Source organism: Nerophis ophidion, linkage group LG24, assembly GCF_033978795.1.
Source record: "Nerophis ophidion isolate RoL-2023_Sa linkage group LG24, RoL_Noph_v1.0, whole genome shotgun sequence".
Lineage (NCBI taxonomy): Eukaryota > Metazoa > Chordata > Actinopteri > Syngnathiformes > Syngnathidae > Nerophis > Nerophis ophidion.
Window position 1 is genome coordinate 3,370,027 of NC_084634.1, and position 19,254 is coordinate 3,389,280.

The following is a 19,254-nucleotide window of genomic DNA, read 5'->3' on the forward strand; positions in this document are numbered from 1 at the left end:
ATCAGACTGCGTGGTCGCTAGTAGTGGCTTTCAGTAGGTCTTTAAAATAATACTTAAAATACATTTTTAGTTAACAGGACTGTGTTGAGTCACTTTTGACCTTCCTATTACCTGGAAACACCGGCTGTGTTTGTGTTGCTAAAAGCAGCCGCAATACATCGCTTCTCACCTACAGCTTTCTTCTTTGACGTCTCCATTATTCATTGAACAAATTGCAAAAGATTCAGCAACACAGATGTCCAGAATACCGCGACGTTTTCAACCGGATACTTGAAGCGAAATTTAAAATTGCAATTTAGTAAACTAAAAAGGCCGTATTGGCATGTGTTGCAATGTTAATATTTCATCATTGATATATAAACTATCAGACTGCGTGGTCGCTAGTAGTGGCTTTCAGTAGGTCTTTAAAATAATACTTAAAATACATTTTTAGTTAACAGGACTGTGTTGAGTCACTTTTGACCTTCCTATTACCTGGAAACACCGGCTGTGTTTGTGTTGCTAAAAGCAGCCGCAATACATCGCTTCTCACCTACAGCTTTCTTCTTTGACGTCTCCATTATTCATTGAACAAATTGCAAAAGATTCAGCAACACAGACGTCCAGAATACCGCACGTTTTCAACAGGATACTTGGCGCGAAATTTAAAATTGCAATTTAGTAAACTAAAGCGGGCGTATTGGCATGTGTTGCAATGTTAATATTTCATCATTGATATATAAACTATCAGACTGCGTGGTCGCTAGTAGTGGCTTTCAGTAGGACTTTAAAGGTTGTGTTTATTAAACAAACACAAAACAAGCTGTCATACCATGATTAGCCTTGTGATTGGTTGACAGGGCTTTCAATCATCTGATGGCCCCGCCTTCCTTTAAGAGCCCGCAGGAAGAAGGCCCCGCCCCGGCTAATGTAGCTTGTTAGCGCGGCAATTAGCCTCCTTTGTCCGCCCAAACACAGCCAACCCCGCCTCTATGTCGTAAATTGGACCCTCTTAATGGCGTTCAACGGCCACCAGTGCGACGATGGCACCGACGAACAGGACGAGACGCCAGCTAAGCGGCTGCGCTCCGACGACGGAGCCGCGCCCGGCCGCCTCCGAAGCGACGCCGGCGGACGCGCCTCCTCCTCCGGCTACGTCTCCCACGCGACGCCGAGGCTTCAGAGCGACGCGGTGAAGAAGAGCAGGCCACGTAAGTGTCTTAATGGAGGACTGTTTCGTTCTTTATCATGCAGACGTTAGACATTAGAGATGTTAAAATTTAGCACGTATTTTAATTTGGTGGGGGTTGGTTTGTAAACGAGGGCTTTTAGTGGGTTTATTATTGCTTCAAGATGGCGTGAGCACACTTTTGGGATGATGATGAGGACACTTGATTAGGTACACCCTGCGCAAGCGCAGTGTTGACGTTAGGAATTTTCAAAATGGCGTCCGCGCTTTGAAACAAATGATAAATGTAAGCATTGTCCTGTAGTATTAATCAATCAATGTTTATTTATATAGCCCTGATTCTCCAGTGTCTCAAAGGGCTGCACAAGCCACGACGACGCCCTCGGTTCAGATCCCACATCAGGGCAAGGAAAAAGTCGACCCAGTGGCATGACAATGAGAAACCTTGGAGAGGACCGCAGATGTGGGTGACCCTGTCGAGTGGATCTAGCATAATAGTGAGAGGACCCAGTCCATAATGGATCTAACATAATAGTGTGAGAGTCCAGTCCATAGTGGATCTAACATAATAGTGAGAGTCCAGTCCATAGTGGATCTAACATAATAGTGTGAGAGTCCAGTCCATAGTGGATCTAACATAATAGTGTGAGAGTCCAGTCCATAGTGGATCTAACATAATAGTGTGAGAGTCCAGTCCATAGTGGATCTAACATAATAGTGTGAGAGTCCGGTCCATAGGGGATCTAACATAATAGTGAGAGTCCAGTCCATAGTGGATCTAACATAATAGTGAGAGTCCAGTCCATAGTGGATCTAACATAATAGTGAGAGTCCAGTCCATAGTGGATCTAACATAATAGTGTGAGAGTCCAGTCCATAGTGGATCTAACATAATAGTGAGAGTCCAGTCCATAGTGGATCTAACATAATAGTGTGAGAGTCCAGTCCATAGTGGATCCAACATAATATTGGGAGAGTCCAGTCCATAGTGGATCTAACATAATAGTGAGAGTCCAGTCCATAGTGGATCTAACATAATAGTGAGAGTCAAGTACATAGTGGATCTAACATAATAGTGAGAGTCAAGTCCATAGTGGATCTAACATAATAGTGAGAGTCCAGTCCATAGTGGATCTAACATAATAGTGAGAGTCCAGTCCATAGTGGATCTAACATAATAGTGAGAGTCCAGTCCATAGTGGATCTAACATAATAGTGAGAGTCCAGTCCATAGTGGATCTAACATAATAGCGTGAGAGTCCAGTCCATAGTGGATCTAACATAATAGTGTGAGAGTCCAGTCCATAGTGGATCTAACATAATAGTGAGAGTCCAGTCCATAGTGGATCTAACATAATAGTGAGAGTCCAGTCCATAGTGGATCTAACATAATAGTGAGAGTCCAGTCCATAGTGGATCTAACATAATAGTGAGAGTCCAGTCCATAGTGGATCTAACATAATAGTGAGAGTCCAGTCCATAGTGGATCTAACATAATAGTGTGAGAGTCCAGTCCATAGTGGATCCAACATAATAGTGTGAGAGTCCAGTCCATAGTGGATCTAACATAATAGTGTGAGAGTCCAGTCCATAGTGGATCTAACATAATAGTGAGAGTCCAGTCCATAGTGGATCTAACATAATAGTGTGAGAGTCCAGTCCATAGTGGATCTAACATAATAGTGAGAGTCCAGTCCATAGTGGATCTAACATAATAGCGTGAGAGTCCAGTCCATAGTGGATCTAACATAATAGCGTGAGAGTCCAGTCCATAGTGGATCTAACATAATAGTGAGAGTCCAGTCCATAGTGGATCTAACATAATAGTGTGAAAGTCCAGTCCATAGTGGATCTAACATAATAGTGAGAGTCCAGTCCATAGTGGATCTAACATAATAGTGTGAGAGTCCAGTCCATAGTGGATCTAACATAATAGTGTGAGAGTCCAGTCCATAGTGGATCTAACATAATAGTGAGAGTCCAGTCCATAGTGGATCTAACATAATAGTGAGAGTCCAGTCCATAGTGGATCTAACATAATAGTGAGAGTCCAGTCCATAGTGGATCTAACATAATAGTGAGAGTCCAGTCCATAGTGGATCTAACATAATAGTGTGAGAGTCCAGTCCATAGTGGATCTAACATAATAGTGTGAGAGTCCAGTCCATAGTGGATCTAACATAATAGTGAGAGTCCAGTCCATAGTGGACCTAACATAATAGTGAGAGTCCAGTCCATAGTGGATCTAACATAATAGTGAAAGTCCAGTCCATAGTGGATCTAACATAATCGTGTGAGAGTCCAGTCCACAGCTGATCGGACACAAAGTCAGTGACTAGGATAGAGAAAGCGGGGATCGAACCGGGAACCCTCAAGTGGCCGGCGTGGCCACTCTATCTACCAACCGAGCTATACCGCCCCAATCCACTTCACTTCACTTTTACCTTGAAAATGAGCTTTTACCTGACAAATCAACCGATGAGGTAGCGACTTGTCCAGGGTGTACCTCCGCCTTCCGCACCAATTGTAGCTGAGATTGGCACCAGCGCCAATAGATGGATGGATGCCTTGAAAATCAGCTTTTGCCTTAAAAAATAGCTTTTACATTAAATCAGTGTTTGCCTTCAAAATCATAGCTGGGTTGGTAGAGTGGCCGTGCCAGCAACTTGAGGGTTGCAGGTTCGATTCCCGCTTGTGCCATCCTAGTCACTGCCGTTGTGTCCTTGGGCAAGACGCTTTACCCACCTGCTCCCAGTGCCACCCACACTGCTTTAAATGTAACTTAGATATTGGGTGTCACTATGTAAAGCGCTTTGAGTCACTTGAGAAAAAGCGCTATATAAATATAAGTTTTTTTTTTTTTTTTTTTTTTTTTTTTTTTTTCAAGGCCAACCCTGATTTTCCGTGTCCCGTAGTTGCGTGTCGTTAGTGATTTGAATGCGTCAAAAGACAGAAAAAGTGTGTAAGCGCCCACACGGCCAGCTAATGACACCCAACAGAAGACCTGCCGTGCACCCTGGGAGGCGCCATCAATAAAATGTCACCCGTCTGAACGCAGCCTTCCCCTGGTTCGGCATGGACATCGGCGGCACGCTGGTCAAGCTGGTCTACTTTGAGCCCAAAGACATCACGGCGGAGGAGGAGCAGGAGGAGGTGGCCAACCTGAAGAGCATCCGCCGCTACCTGACCTCCAACACGGCGTACGGCACCACGGGGATCAGGGACGTGCACCTGGAGCTGCAGGAACTGACGCTCTGCGGCCGCACGGGAAACCTCCACTTCATCCGCTTCCCCACGCAGGACCTGCCCGCCTTCCTGCAGATGGGCCGCAACAAGCACTTCTCCAGCCTGCACACCAGCCTCTGCGCCACCGGCGGGGGAGCGTACAAGTTCGAGTCCGACTTTCGCACGGTTTGTGTCTATTCTTCTGTCCAAAAACGGGTAGCTTTGCAGCAAAAACACATTGGCTAATGTCACTTAAATACCTGCAAAAGTAGCTAAAAAGCTAGCATGCAAATGTCAAGATGCTAACAGTTAGCATGCGCCAAGCACCACAATGTAAAACTCTGCGTCAAGTACCAACATATGACTTCTGAAAAAAATGCGTAAAAAAGGGAGTTAAAAAGCTAACATGCTAACAGCAAGCATTTGCCAACTACCAAAAAATATGACTGTGAGGTTTATGTCTGAAAAAAATTGCTTAAAAATGCTAACAGTTAGCATGCGCCAAGCACCACAATGTAAAACTCTGCGTCAAGTACCAACATATGACTTCTGGAAAAAATGCGTAAAAAAGGGAGTTAAAAAGCTAACATGCTAACAGCATACATTTGCCAACTACCCAAAAATATGACTGTGAGGTTTATGTCTGAAAAAAATTGCTTAAAAATGCTAACAGTTAGCATGCGCCAAGCACCACAATGTAAAACTCTGCGTCAAGTACCAACATATGACTTCTGAAAAAAATGCGTAAAAAAGGGAGTTAAAAAGCTAACATGCTAACAGCAAGCATTTGCCAACTACCAAAAAATATGACTGTGAGGTTTATGTCTGAAAAAAATTGCTTAAAAATGCTAACAGTTAGCATGCGCCAAGCACCACAATGTAAAACTCTGCGTCAAGTACCAACATATGACTGCTGGAAAAAATGCGTAAAAAAGGGAGTTAAAAAGCTAACATGCTAACAGCAAGCATTTGCCAACTACCAAAAAATATGACTGTGAGGTTTATGTCTGAAAAAAATTGCTTAAAAATGCTAACAGTTAGCATGCGCCAAGCACCACAATGTAAAACTCTGCGTCAAGTACCAACATATGACTTCTGGAAAAAATGCGTAAAAAAGGGAGTTAAAAAGCTAACATGCTAACAGCAAGCATTTGCCAACTACCAAAAAATATGACTGTGAGGTTTATGTCTGAAAAAAATTGCTTAAAAATGCTAACAGTTAGCATGCGCCAAGCACCACAATGTAAAACTCTGCGTCAAGTACCAACATATGACTTCTGGAAAAAATGCGTAAAAAAGGGAGTTAAAAAGCTAACATGCTAACAGCAAGCATTTGCCAACTACCAAAAAATATGACTGAGGTTTGTTTGAAAAAATTGCTTAAAAATGTTAGCATTTGTCAAGCACCAAGTGGAAGTAGTGTACCTTTGAGTACCTTGAATGTAGAAAAGTGCTATACAAGTATAACCCATTTATCATTTATTTATTTACCAAAATATCAGACTCTGAGGTACATGCTTGTAAAATGTTTTAAAAAGCAAAGAAACTAAAAGTTAGCATGCGTCAAGTACCAACATACAACTTGTGAAAAAAGTGTCAAAAAAAGCTAGCGTGTTAATTTTAGGAAGCTAACAGTCAGCACCCAAATATCAGACTCCGAGGTGTGTGCCTGCAAAATTTGTTTAAAAATCTAACATGCTAACAGCAAGCATTTTCCAACTACCTAAAAATATGACTGTTAGGTTTATGTTTGAAAAATTTGCTTAAAAAAAAATTGCTAAGAGTTAGCATTTGTCAAACATCAAAATATCAGACATTGACGTGTATGCTTGTGAAATTTGTTAAAAAGCTAACATGTTAACAGCAAGCATTTGCCAACTACCAAAAAATATGTCTGAAAAATTTGCTCATAGAAATGCTAACAGTTAGCATTTGTCAAGTACCAAAATATTAGACATTGAGGTGTATGCCGGCCAAATTTGTTAAAAAGCTAACATGGTAACAGCAAGCATTTGCCAACTACCAAAAAACGTCTGAAAAAATTGCTTAAAAAATGCTAACAGTTAGCATTTGTCAAGTACCAAAATATTAGACATTGAGCTGTATGCCTGCGAGATTTGTTAAAAAGCTAACATGGTAACAGCAAGCATTTGCCAACTACCAAAAAATATGTCTGAAATAATTGCTAAAAAAAATACCAACAGCAAGCATTTGCCAACTACCAAAAAATATGTCTGAAAAATTTGCTTAAAAAAATGCTAACAGTTAGCATTTGTCAAGTACCAAAATATTAGACATTGAGGTGTATGCCTGCGAAATTTGTTAAAAAGCTAACATGGTAACAGCAAGCATTTGCCAACTACCAAAAAATTGCTTAAAAAAATGCTAACAGTTAGTATTTGTCAGGTACCAAAATATTAGACATTGAGGTGTATGCCTGCGAAATTTGTTAAAAAGCTAACATGGTAACAGCAAGCATTTGCCAACTACCAAAAAATATGTCTGAAAAAATTGCTTAAAAAAATGCTAACAGTTAGAATTTGTCAAGTCCCAAAATATTAGACATTGAGGTGTATGCCTGCGAAATTTGTATAAAGTTAACATGGTAACAGCAAGCATTTGCCAACTACCAAAAAATATGTCTGAAAAAATTGCTAAAAAAAATGCTAACAGTTAGCATTTGTCAAGTACCAAAATATCAGACATTGAGGTGTATGCCTGCGAAATTTGTTAAAAAGCTAACATGGTAACAGCAAGCATTTGCCAACTACCAAATAATATGACTGTTAGGTTTATGTTTGAAAAATTTGCTAAAAAGAAAAATGCTAAGAGTTAGCATTTGTCAAGCATCAAAATATCAGACATTGATGTGTATGCTTGTGAAATTAGTTAAAAAGCTAACATGTTAACAGTAAGCATTTGCCAACTACCAAAAAATATGTCTGAAAAATTTGCTCATAGAAATGCTAACAGTTAGCATTTGTCGAGTACCAAAATATTAGACATTGGGGTGTATGCCTGCGAAATTTGTTAAAAAGCTAACATGCTAACAGCAAGCATTTGCCAACTACCAAAAAATATGTCTGAAAAATTTGCTTAAAAAAATGCTAACAGTTAGCATTTGTCAAGTACCAAAATATTAGACATAGTGGTGTATGCCTGCGAAATTTGTTAAAAAGCTAACATGATAACAGCAAGCATTTGCCAACTACCAAAAAATATGTCTGAAAAAATTGCTAAAAAAAAATGCTAACAGTTAGCATTTGTCAAGTACCGAAATATCAGACATTGAGGTGTATGCCTGCGAAATTTGTTAAAAAGCTAACATGGTAACAGCAAGCATTTGCCAACTACCAAATAATATGACTGTTAGGTTTATGTTTGAAAAATTTGCTTAAAAAAATGCTAACAGTTAGCATTTGTCAGGTACCAAAATATTAGACATTGAGGTGTATGCCTGCAAAATTTGTTAAAAAGCTAACATGGTAACAGCAAGCATTTGCCAACTACCCAAAAAATATGTCTGAAAAAATTGCTTAAAAAAATGCTAACAGTTAGCATTTGTCAAGTACCAAAATATTAGACATGGAGGTATATGCCTGCGAAATTTGTTAAAAAGCTAACATGCTAACAGCAAGCATTTGCCAACTACCAAAAAATATGTCTGAAAGAATTGCTAAAAAAAAATGCTAACAGTTAGCATTTGTCAAGTACCAAAATATCAGACATTGAGGTGTATGCCTGCGAAATTTGTTAAAAAGCTAACATGGTAACAGCAAACACTTTCCAACTACCCAAAAATATGACTGTTAGGTTTATGTTTGAAAAATTAGCTAAAAAAAAAAATGCTAAGAGTTAGCATTTGTCAAGCATCAAAATATCAGACATTGATGTGTATGCTTGTGAAATTAGTTAAAAAGCTAACATGTTAACAGTAAGCATTTGCCAACTACCAAAAAATATGTCTGAAAAATTTGCTCATAGAAATGCTAACAGTTAGCATTTGTCAAGTACCAAAATATTAGACATTGATGTGTATGCCTGCGAAATTTGTTAAAAAGCTAACATGGTAACAGCAAGCATTTGCCAACTACCAAAAAATTGCTTAAAAAAATGCTAACTGTTAGCATTTGTCAGGTACCAAAATATTAGACATTGAGGTGTATGCCTGTGAAATTTGTTAAAAAGCTAACATGGTAACAGCAAGCATTTGCCAACTACCAAAAAATATGTCTGAAAAAATTGCTTTAAAAAATGCTAACAGTTAGCATTTGTCAAGTACCAAAATATTAGACATTGAGGTGTATGCCTGCGAAATTTGTTAAAAAGCTAACATGGTAACAGCAAGCATTTGCCAGCTACCAAAAAATGTCTGAAAAAATTGCTTAAAAAAATGCTAGCAGTTAGCATTTGTGAAGTACCAAAATATTAGACATTGAAGTGTATGCCTGGGAAATTTGTTAAAAAGCTAACATGGTAACAGCAAGCATTTGCCAACTACCCAAAAATATGACTGTTAGGTTTATGTTTGAAAAATTTGCTAAAAAAAAAAAAAAATGCTAAGAGTTAGCATTTGTCAAGCATCAAAATATCAGACATTGACGTGTATGCTTGTGAAATTAGTTAAAAAGCTAACATGCTAACAGCAAGCATTTGCCAACTACCAAAAAATATGACCGTGAGGTTTATGTTTGAAAAATTTGCTTAAAAAAATGCTAACAGTTTGCATTTGTCAGGTACCAAAATATTAGACATTGAGGTGTATGCCTGCGAAATTTGTTAAAAAGCTAACATGGTAACAGCAAGCATTTGCCAACTACCAAAAAATATGTCTGAAAAATTTGCTCAAAAAAATGCTAACAGTTAGCATTTGTCAAGTACCAAAATATTAGACATTGAGGTGTATGCCGGTGAAATTTGTTAAAAAGCTAACATGGTAACAGCAAGCATTTGCCAACTACTAATATATATGTCTGAAAAATTTGCTTAAAAAAATGCTAACAGTTAGCATTTGTCAAGTACCAAAATATTAGACATTGAGGTGTATGCCTGCGAAATTTGTTAAAAAGCTAACATGGTAACAGCAAGCATTTGCCAACTACCAAAAAATATGTCTGAAAAATTTGCTCAAAAAATGCTAACAGTTAGCATTTGTCAAGTACCAAAATATTAGACATTGAGGTGTATGCCGGTGAAATTTGTTAAAAAGCTAACATGCTAACCGCAAACATTTGCCAACTACCAAAAAATGTCTGAAAAAATTGCTTTAAAAAAATGCTAACAGTTAGCATTTGTCAAGCAGCGAAAATCATTGCACTTATTAAACTTGGTCCTATTTTGCTTGCAGCCACCAGGGGGCATAGCAGCTTTAATGCGATGCATGGAATGTTCCATGAGGTGAAGAAGATGTCACATGACATGTTTTGTCCGCCCCCCCCCACCCAGATGGCTAAGAGTTAGCATTTGTCAAGCATCAAAATATCAGACATTGACATGTATGCTTGTGAAATTAGTTAAAAAGCTAACATGCTAACAGCAAGCATTTGCCAACTACCAAAAAATATGACCGTGAGGTTTATGTTTGAAAAATTTGCTTAAAAAAATGCTAACAGTTTGCATTTGTCAAGTACCAAAATATTAGACATTGAGGTGTATGCCTGCGAAATTTGTTAAAAAGCTAACATGGTAACAGCAAGCATTTGCCAACTACCAAAAAATATGTCTGAAAAATTTGCTTAAAAAAATGCTAATAGTTAGCATTTGTCAAGTACCAAAATATTAGACATTGAGGTGTATGCCTGCAAAATTTGTAAAAAGCTAACATGGTAACAGCAAGCATTTGCCAACTACCAAAAAATATGTCTGAAAAAAATTGCTTAAAAAAATGCTAACAGTTAGCATTTGTCAAGTACCAAAATATCAGACATTGAGGTGTATGCCTGCGAAATTTGTTAAAAAGCTAACATGGTAACAGCAAACACTTTCCAACTACCCAAAAATATGACTGTTAGGTTTATGTTTGAAAAATTTGCTAAAAAAAAAAAATGCTAAGACTTAGCATTTGTCAAGCATCAAAATATCAGACATTGACGTGTATGCTTGTGAAATTAGTTAAAAAGCTAACATGCTAACAGCAAGCATTTGCCAACTACCAAAAAATATGACCGTGAGGTTTTTGTTTGAAAAATTTGCTTAAAAAAATGCTAACAGTTAGCATTTGTCAAGTACCAAAATATTACACATTGAGGTGTATGCCGGCGAAAAGTGTTAAAAAGCTAACATGGTAACAGCAAGCATTTGCCAACTACCAAAAAATATGTCTGAAAAATTTGCTCAAAAAATGCTAACCGTTAGCATTTGTCAAGTACCAAAATATTAGACATTAAGGTGTATGCCGGCGAAATTTGTTAAAAAGCTAACATGGTAACAGCAAGCATTTGCCAACTACCAAAAAATATGTCTGAAAAATTGCTAAAAAAAATGCTAACAGTTAGCATTTGTCAAGTACCAAAATATTACACATTGAGGTGTATGCCGGCGAAATGTGTTAAAAAGCTAACATGGTAACAGCAGGCATTTGCCAACTACCAAAAAATGTCTGAAAAATTGCTAAAAAAAATGCTAACAGTTAGCATTTGTCAAGTACCAAAATATTAGACATTGAGGTGTATGCCTGCGAAATTAGTTAAAAAGCTAACATGCTAACAGCAAGCATTTGCCAACTACCAAAAAATATGTCTGAAAAAATTGCTTAAAAAAATGCTAACAGTTAGCATTTGTCAAGTACCAAAATATTAGACATTGAGGTGTATGCCTGCGAAATTTGTTAAAAAGCTAACATGGTAACAGCAAGCATTTGCCAACTACCAAAAAATGTCTGAAAAAATTGCTTAAAAAATGCTAACAGTTAGCATTTGTCAAGTACCAAAATATTAGACATTGAGGTGTATGCCTGGGAAATTTGTTAGAAAGCAAACATGGTAACAGCAAGCATTTTCCAACTACCCAAAAATAGGACTGTTAGGTTTATGTTTGAAAAATTTGCTAAAGAAAAAAATGCTAACAGTTTGCATTTGTCAAGCATCAAAATATCAGACATTGACGTGTATGCTTGTGAAATTAGTTAAAAAGCTAACATGTTAACAGCAAGCATTTGCCAACTACCCTAAAATATGACTGTGAGGTTTATGTTTGAAAAATGTGCTTAAAAAAATGCTAACAGTTAGCATTTGTCAAGTACCAAAATATTAGACATTGAGGTGTATGCCTGGGAAATTTGTTAGAAAGCTAACATGGTAACAGCAAGCATTTTCCAACTACCAAAAAATATGACTGTTAGGTTTATGTTTGAAAAATTTGCTAAAGAAAAAAATGCTAACAGTTAGCATTTGTCAAGCATCAAAATATCAGACATTGACGTGTATGCCTGTGAAATTAGTTAAAAAGCTAACATGCTAACAGCAAGCATTTGCCAACTACCCTAAAATATGACTGTGAGGTTTATGTTTGAAAAATGTGCTTAAAAAAATGCTAACAGTTAGCATTTGTCAAGTACCAAAATATTAGACATTGAGGTGTATGCCTGCGAAATTTGTTAAAAAGCTAACATGCTAACAGCAAGCATTTTCCAACTGCCAAAAAATATGACTGTTAGGTTTATGTTTGAAAAATTTGCTTAAAAAAAAAATTGCTAAGAGTTAGCATTTGTCAAGCATCAAAATATCACATTGATGTGTATGCTTGTGAAATTAGTTAAAAAGCTAACATGTTAACAGCAAGAATTTGTCAACTACCCAAAAATATGACTGTGAAGTTTGTTTGAAAAATTTGCTTAAAAAAATGCTAAGAGTTAGCATTTGTCGAGTACCAAAATATTAGACATTGAGGTGTATGCCGGCCAAATTTGTTAAAAAGCTAACATGGTAACAGCAAGCATTTGCCAACTACCAAAAAATATGTCTGAAAAAAATTGCTAAAAAAAATGCTAAGTTAGCATTTGTCAAGTACCAAAATATTAGACATTGAGGTGTATGCCTGCGAAATTTGTTAAAAAGCTAACATGGTAACAGCAAGCATTTGCCAACTACCAAAAAATATGTCTGAAAAAATTGCTGAAAAAAAATGCTAACAGTTAGCATTTGTCAAGTACCAAAATATTAGACATTGATGTGTATGCCTGGGAAATTTGTTAGAAAGCTAACATGGTAACAGCAAGCATTTTCCAACTACCAAAAAATATGACTGTTAGGTTTATGTTTGAAAAATTTGCTTTAAAAAAAAATTGTTAAGAGTTAGCATTTGTCAAGCATTAAAATATGAGACATTGACGTGTATGCTTGTGAAATTAGTTAAAAAGCTAACATGTTAACAGCAAGCATTTGCAAACTACCAAAAAATATGACTGTGAAGTTTGTTTGAAAAATTTGCTTTAAAAAAATGCTAACAGTTAGCATTTGTCAGGTACCAAAATATTAGACATTGAGGTATATGCCTGCGAAATTTGTTAAAAAGCTAACATGGTAACAGCAAGCATTTGCCAACTACCAAAAAATATGTCTGAAAAAATTGCTTAAAAAAATGCTAACAGTTAGAATTTGTCAAGTCCCAAAATATTAGACATTGAGGTGTATGCCTGCGAAATTTGTATAAAGCTAACATGGTAACAGCAAGCATTTTCCAACTACCTAAAAATAGGACTGTTAGGTTTATGTTTGAAAAATTTGCTTTAAAAAAAATTGCTAATAGTTAGCATTTGTCAAGCATTAAAATATCAGACATTGACGTGTATGCTTGTGAAATTAGTTAAAAAGCTAACATGTTAACAGCAAGCATTTGCCAACTACCAAAAAATATGACTGTGAAGTTTATGTTTGAAAAATTTGCTTTAAAAAAAAATTGCTAAAAGTTAGCATTTGTCAAGCATTAAAATATCAGACATTGACGTGTATGCTTGTGAAATTAGTTAAAAAGCTAACATGTTAACAGCAAGCATTTGCCAACTACCAAAAAATATGACTGTGAAGTTTATGTTTGAAAAATTTGCTTAAAAAAATGCTAACAGTTAGCATTTGTCGAGTATCAAAATATTAGACATTGGGGTGTATGCCTGCGAAATTTGTTAAAAAGCTAACATGCTAACAGCAAGCACTTGCCAACTACCAAAAAATATGTCTGAAAAATTTGCTTAAAAAAATGCTAACAGTTAGCATTTGTCAAGTACCAAAATATTAGACATTGAGGTGTATGCCTGCGAAATTTGTAAAAAGCTAACATGGTAACAGCAAGCATTTGCCAGCTACCAAAAAATATGTCTGAAAAATTTGCTTAAAAAAATGCTAACAGTTAGCATTTGTCAAGTACCAAAATATTAGACATTGAGGTGTATGCCTGCGAAATGTGTTAAAAAGCTAACATGGTAACAGCAAGCATTTGCCAACTACCAAAAAAATGTCTGAAAAAATTGCTTAAAAAATGCTAACAGTTAGCATTTGTCAAGTACCAAAATATTAGACATTGAGGTGTATGCCTGCGAAATTTGTTAAAAAGCTAACATGGTGACAGCAAGCATTTGCCAACTACCAAAAAATATGACTGTTAGGTTTATGTTTGAAAAATTTGCTAAAAAAAAAAAATGCTAAGAGTTAGCATTTGTCAAGCATCAAAATATCAGACATTGACGTGTATGCTTGTGAAATTAGTTAAAAAGCTAACATGTTAACAGTAAGCATTTGCCAACTACCAAAACATATGTCTGAAAAATTTGCTCATAGAAATGCTAACAGTTAGCATTTGTCAAGTACCAAAATATTAGACATTGAGGTGTATGCCGGCCAAATTTGTTAAAAAGCTAACATGGTAACAGCAAGCATTTGCCAACTACCAAAAAATGTCTGAAAAAATTGCTTAAAAAATGCTAACAGTTAGCATTTGTCAAGTACCAAAATATTAGACATTGAGCTGTATGCCTGCGAGATTTGTTAAAAAGCTAACATGGTAACAGCAAGCATTTGCCAGCTACCAAAAAATATGTCTGAAAAATTTGCTTAAAAAAATGCTAACAGTTAGCATTTGTCAAGTACCAAAATATTAGACATTGAGGTGTGTGCCTGCGAAATTTGTAAAAAGCTAACATGGTAACAGCAAGCATTTGCCAACTACCAAAAAATTGTCTGAAAAAATTGCTTAAAAAATGCTAACAGTTAGCATTTGTCAAGTACCAAAATATTGGACATTGAGGTGTATGCCTGCGAAATTTGTTAAAAAGCTAACATGGTGACAGCAAGCATTTGCCAGCTACCAAAAAAATTGCCTAAAAAAATGCTAACGGTTAGCATTTGTCAAGTACCAAAATATTAGACATTGAGGTGTATGCCTGCAAAATTTGTTAAAAAGCTAACATGGTAACAGCAAGCATTTGCCAACTACCAAAAAATGTCTGAAAAAATTGCTTTAAAAAAATGCTAACAGTTAGCATTTGTCAAGCAGCGAAAATCATTGCACTTATTAAACTTGGTCCTATTTTGCTTGCAGCCACCAGGGGGCGTAGCAGCTTTAATGCGATGCATGGAATGTTCCATGAGGTGAAGAAGATGTCACATGACGTGTTTTGTCCCCCCCCCACCCAGATGGCCGACCTGCAACTCAGCAAGCTGGACGAGCTGGACTGTCTGATCCGCGGCGTGCTCTACATCGACTCGGTGGTGTCCAGCGGCCCGTCCGAGTGCTACTACTTCGAGAACCCCGCCGAGCCCGACGGCTGCGTCCAGAGACCCTACACCCTGGAGAACCCCTACCCCCTGCTGCTGGTCAACATCGGCTCCGGCGTCAGCATCCTGGCCGTCTACTCCGAGAGCGACTACAAGCGTGTCACCGGGACCAGGTACCGGGTCACAACTCGGCATGTAGCGTGTCACCGGGACCAGGTACCAGGTCATGACTCCGTGAAGCTGGGTTTGTTTTGCAGCCTGGGAGGAGGAACCTTCTTGGGTCTGTGCTGCCTCTTGACGGGATGCTCCACATTTGAGGAGGCTCTGCAAATGGCGTCGCAGGGAGAAAGCACCCGCGTGGACAAGCTCGTGCGCGACATCTACGGGGGAGACTACGAGCGCTTCGGACTGCCGGGATGGGCGGTGGCCTCCAGGTACGCTCTCGCTGCCGTTTGAAGAAAAGATCTTCATCATTTAGCTAAAGAAAGTAACGTAAAAATGTGTGTACAGCATTTACTTATATGACCCAATCCAAACAACCTTCCCTAGTCATGGTGCAGGAAAAAAAATCCGCCAGCACAAATTTCAACAAACATGGTCACACACAACACATCCTGCTCATTGAACTGTGTGGATATTATTAAAAAAAAAAAAAAAACGTCCAATCCATCCATCCATTTCCTACCGCTTGTCCCTCAGCAAAAAATAAATCAAAATTACACCCGTTTAAATCCATTCACCAAAAAGTATCACAATATAGGTTGTATACTGGTCATATTGTTTCTTTATATTGGTCCAAACTACGTCCCCGCTCATTGAACTAGGTGGATATTATTGTGTACAGTATTTACTTGTATGACCCAATTCAAACAACCCTCCCTAGTCATGGTGCAAGAACAAAAAAAATCCACCAGCACAAATTTCAACAAACATGGTCACACACAACACATCCTGCTCATTGAACTGTGTGGATATTATTAAAAAATAAAACGTCCAGTCCATCCATCCATTTTCTACCGCTTGTACCGTTCGGGGTTGCGGGGGGTGTTGAAGCCTATCTCAGTTGCATTTGGGCAGAAGTCGGGGTACACCCTGGACAAATCGCCACCTCATCGCAGGGCCAACACAGATAGACAACATTCACACTCACATTCACACACTGGAGACCATTAAGTGTTGCCAATCAACCTATCCATCCATCCATTTCCTACCGCTTGTCCCTCAGCAAAAACTAAATCAAAATTACACCCGTTTAAATCCATTCACCAAAAAGTATCACAATATAGGTTTTATACTGGTCATATTGTTTCCTTATATTGGTCCAAACTACGGCCCTGCTCATTGAGCTTGGTGGATATTATTGTGTACAGTATTTACTTATATGACCCAATTCAAACAACCCTCCCTAGTCATGGTGCAGGAAAAAAAAAAATCCCCCAGCACCAATTTCAACAAACATGGTCACACACAACACATCCTGCTCATTGAACTGTGTGGAAATTATTTAAAAAACAAAACAAAAAAAAAACGTCCAATCCATCCATGTATTTTCTACCGCTTGTCCCCAGCAAAAAAATCAAACAAAATTACACCCGTTTAAATCAATTTTCCAAAAAGTATCACACTATAGGTTTTATACTGGTCATATTGTTTCTTTATATTGGTCCAAACTACAGCCCTGCTCATTGAACTTGGTGGACAATAATGTGTACAGAATTTACTTGTATGACCCAATCCAAACAACCCTCCCTAGTCATGGTGCAAGAAAAAAAAAATCCACCAGCACCAATTTCAACAAACATGGTCACACATAACACATCCTGCTCATTAAACTGTGTGGATATTATTTAACAAAAACGTCCAATCCATCCATCCATTTCCTACCGCTTGTCCCTCAGCAAAAAAATAAAACAAAATTACACCCGTTTAAATCCATTTTCCAAAAAGTATCACAATATAGGTCTTATACTGGTCATATTGTTTCTTTGTATTGGTCCAAACTACAGCCCTGCTCATTGAACTTGGTGGACAATAATGTGTACAGAATTTACTTGTATGACCCAATCCAAACAACCCTCCCTAGTCATGGTGCAGGAAAAAAAAAATCCACCAGCACCAATTTCAACAAACATGGTCACACATAACACATCCTGCTCATTAAACTGTGTGGATATTATTTAACAAAAACGTCCAATCCATCCATCCATTTCCTACCGCTTGTCCCTCAGCAAAAAAATAAAACAAAATTACACCCGTTTAAATCCATTTTCCAAAAAGTATCACACTATAGGTTTTATACTGGTCATAGTGCATATTGTTTCTTCATATTGGTCCAAACTACGGCCCTGCTCATTGAACTAGGTGGATATTATTGTGTACAGTATTTACTTGTATGACCCAATCCAAACAACCTTCCCTAGTCATGGTGCAGAAAAAAAAGAATCCACCAGCACAAATTTCAACAAACATGGTCACACACATCACATCCTGCTCATTGAACTGTGTGGGTATTTAAAAAAAAAAAAAAAAAGTCCAATCCATCCATCCATTTCCTACCGCTTATCCCTCAGCAAAAAATAAATCAAAATTACACCCGTTTAGATCTATTTTCCAAAAAGTATCACACTATAGGTTTTATGCTGGTCATATTGCATATTGTTTCTTTATATTGGTCCAAACTACGGCCCTGCTCATTGAGCTTGGTGGATATTATTGTGTACAGTATTTACTTGTATGACCCAATCCAAACAACCCTCCCTAGTCATGGTGCAGGAAAAAAAAAATCCACCAGCACCAATTTCAACAAACATGGTCACACATGACACATCCTGCTCATTGAACTGTGTGGAAATTATAAAAAAAAAAAAAAACCGTCCAATCCATCCATCCATCCATTTCTACCGCTTGTCCCTCAGCAAAAAAATCAAACAAAATTACACCCGTTTAAATCCATTTTCCAAAAAGTATCATAATATAGGTCTTATACTGGTCATATTGTTTCTTTGTATTGGTCCAAACTACGGCCCTGCTCATTGAACTTGGTAGGTAATAATGTGTACAGAATTTACTTGTATGACCCAATCCAGACAACCCTCTCTAGTCATGGTGCAGGAAAAAAAAAATCCCCCAGCACAAATTTCAACAAACATGGTCACACATAACACATCCTGCTCATTAAATTTTGTGGATACTATTTAAAAAAAAAAAACATCTATCCATCCATTTCCTACCGTTTGTCCCTCAGCAAAAAAATTAAACAAAATTACACCCGCTTAAATCCATTCACCAAAATGTATCACAATAAAGGTTCTATAATGGTCATATTGTTTCTTTATATTGGTCCAAACTACGGCCCTGCTCTTTGAACTTGGCGGACAATAATGTGTACAGAATTTACTTGTATGACCCAATCCAAGCAACCCTCTCTAGTCATGGTGCAGGGGGAAAAAAAAAATCCCCCAGCACAAATTTCAACAAACATGGTCACACACAACACATCCTGCTCATTGAACTTTGTGGATATTATTGTGTACAGTGTTTACTTATATGACCCAATCCAAACAACCCTCCCTAGTCATGTTGCAGGGGGATATATATATGAGATAATTCCATGAAATATTTGTGCAGGGGGGGGATATATATATATATGAGATAATTCCATGAAATATTTGTCCCGCCAGTTTCGGCAACATGATGTCCAAAGACAAGCGGGAGTCCGTGTCCAAGGCGGACCTGGCCCGGGCGACGCTGGTCACCATCACCAACAACATCGGCTCCATCACCAGGATGTGCGCGCTCAACGAGGTCAGTGGGCGCCCGGGACACGAAAGCCGGCGGCACACGTAACGGCGGCCTTGGCGTCGTTCCGCGCGCCCTCAGCCTCTTTACTGTGCTGCCTTGTGGCGTCTAGATCAAGCAGCATTGTACAGGGCTATGAGGGCGCCCGGAGATGGGCGTCTTGCAACTTAAGTGGTGAACAAATGGGCGGGGCTTAATAACCACTGTCTCGCCGTTGAAGAACATCGAGCGCGTGGTGTTTGTGGGGAACTTCCTGAGAGTCAACACGCTCTCCATGAAGCTGCTGGCCTACGCCATGGACTACTGGTCCAAAGGTCAACTCAAGGCTCTCTTCCTGCGCCACGAGGTGAGCAACAT

General features: G+C 38.1%; 1 protein-coding gene across 2 annotated transcripts in view; it reads left to right on the forward strand.

Annotated features, from left to right (window-relative positions):
* Positions 1 to 886: 886 nt before the first annotated feature.
* pank2 (pantothenate kinase 2) overlaps positions 887 to 19,254 on the forward strand; it is a 31,039-nt gene continuing 12,671 nt past the window's right edge. Inside the window, exons 1-6 of one of the 2 annotated variants that reach the window (XM_061886185.1) lie at positions 887 to 1,190; positions 4,227 to 4,579; positions 15,019 to 15,272; positions 15,357 to 15,533; positions 18,780 to 18,903; positions 19,118 to 19,243. In XM_061886185.1, coding sequence (XP_061742169.1) covers positions 995 to 1,190; positions 4,227 to 4,579; positions 15,019 to 15,272; positions 15,357 to 15,533; positions 18,780 to 18,903; positions 19,118 to 19,243 — 1,230 coding nt within the window. In that variant the 5' untranslated portion in view covers positions 887 to 994. Of the gene's footprint in view, positions 1,191 to 4,226; positions 4,580 to 15,018; positions 15,273 to 15,302; positions 15,316 to 15,356; positions 15,534 to 18,779; positions 18,904 to 19,117; positions 19,244 to 19,254 lie in introns of those variants that run through there. The other variant, XM_061886186.1, reaches the window with a different exon arrangement.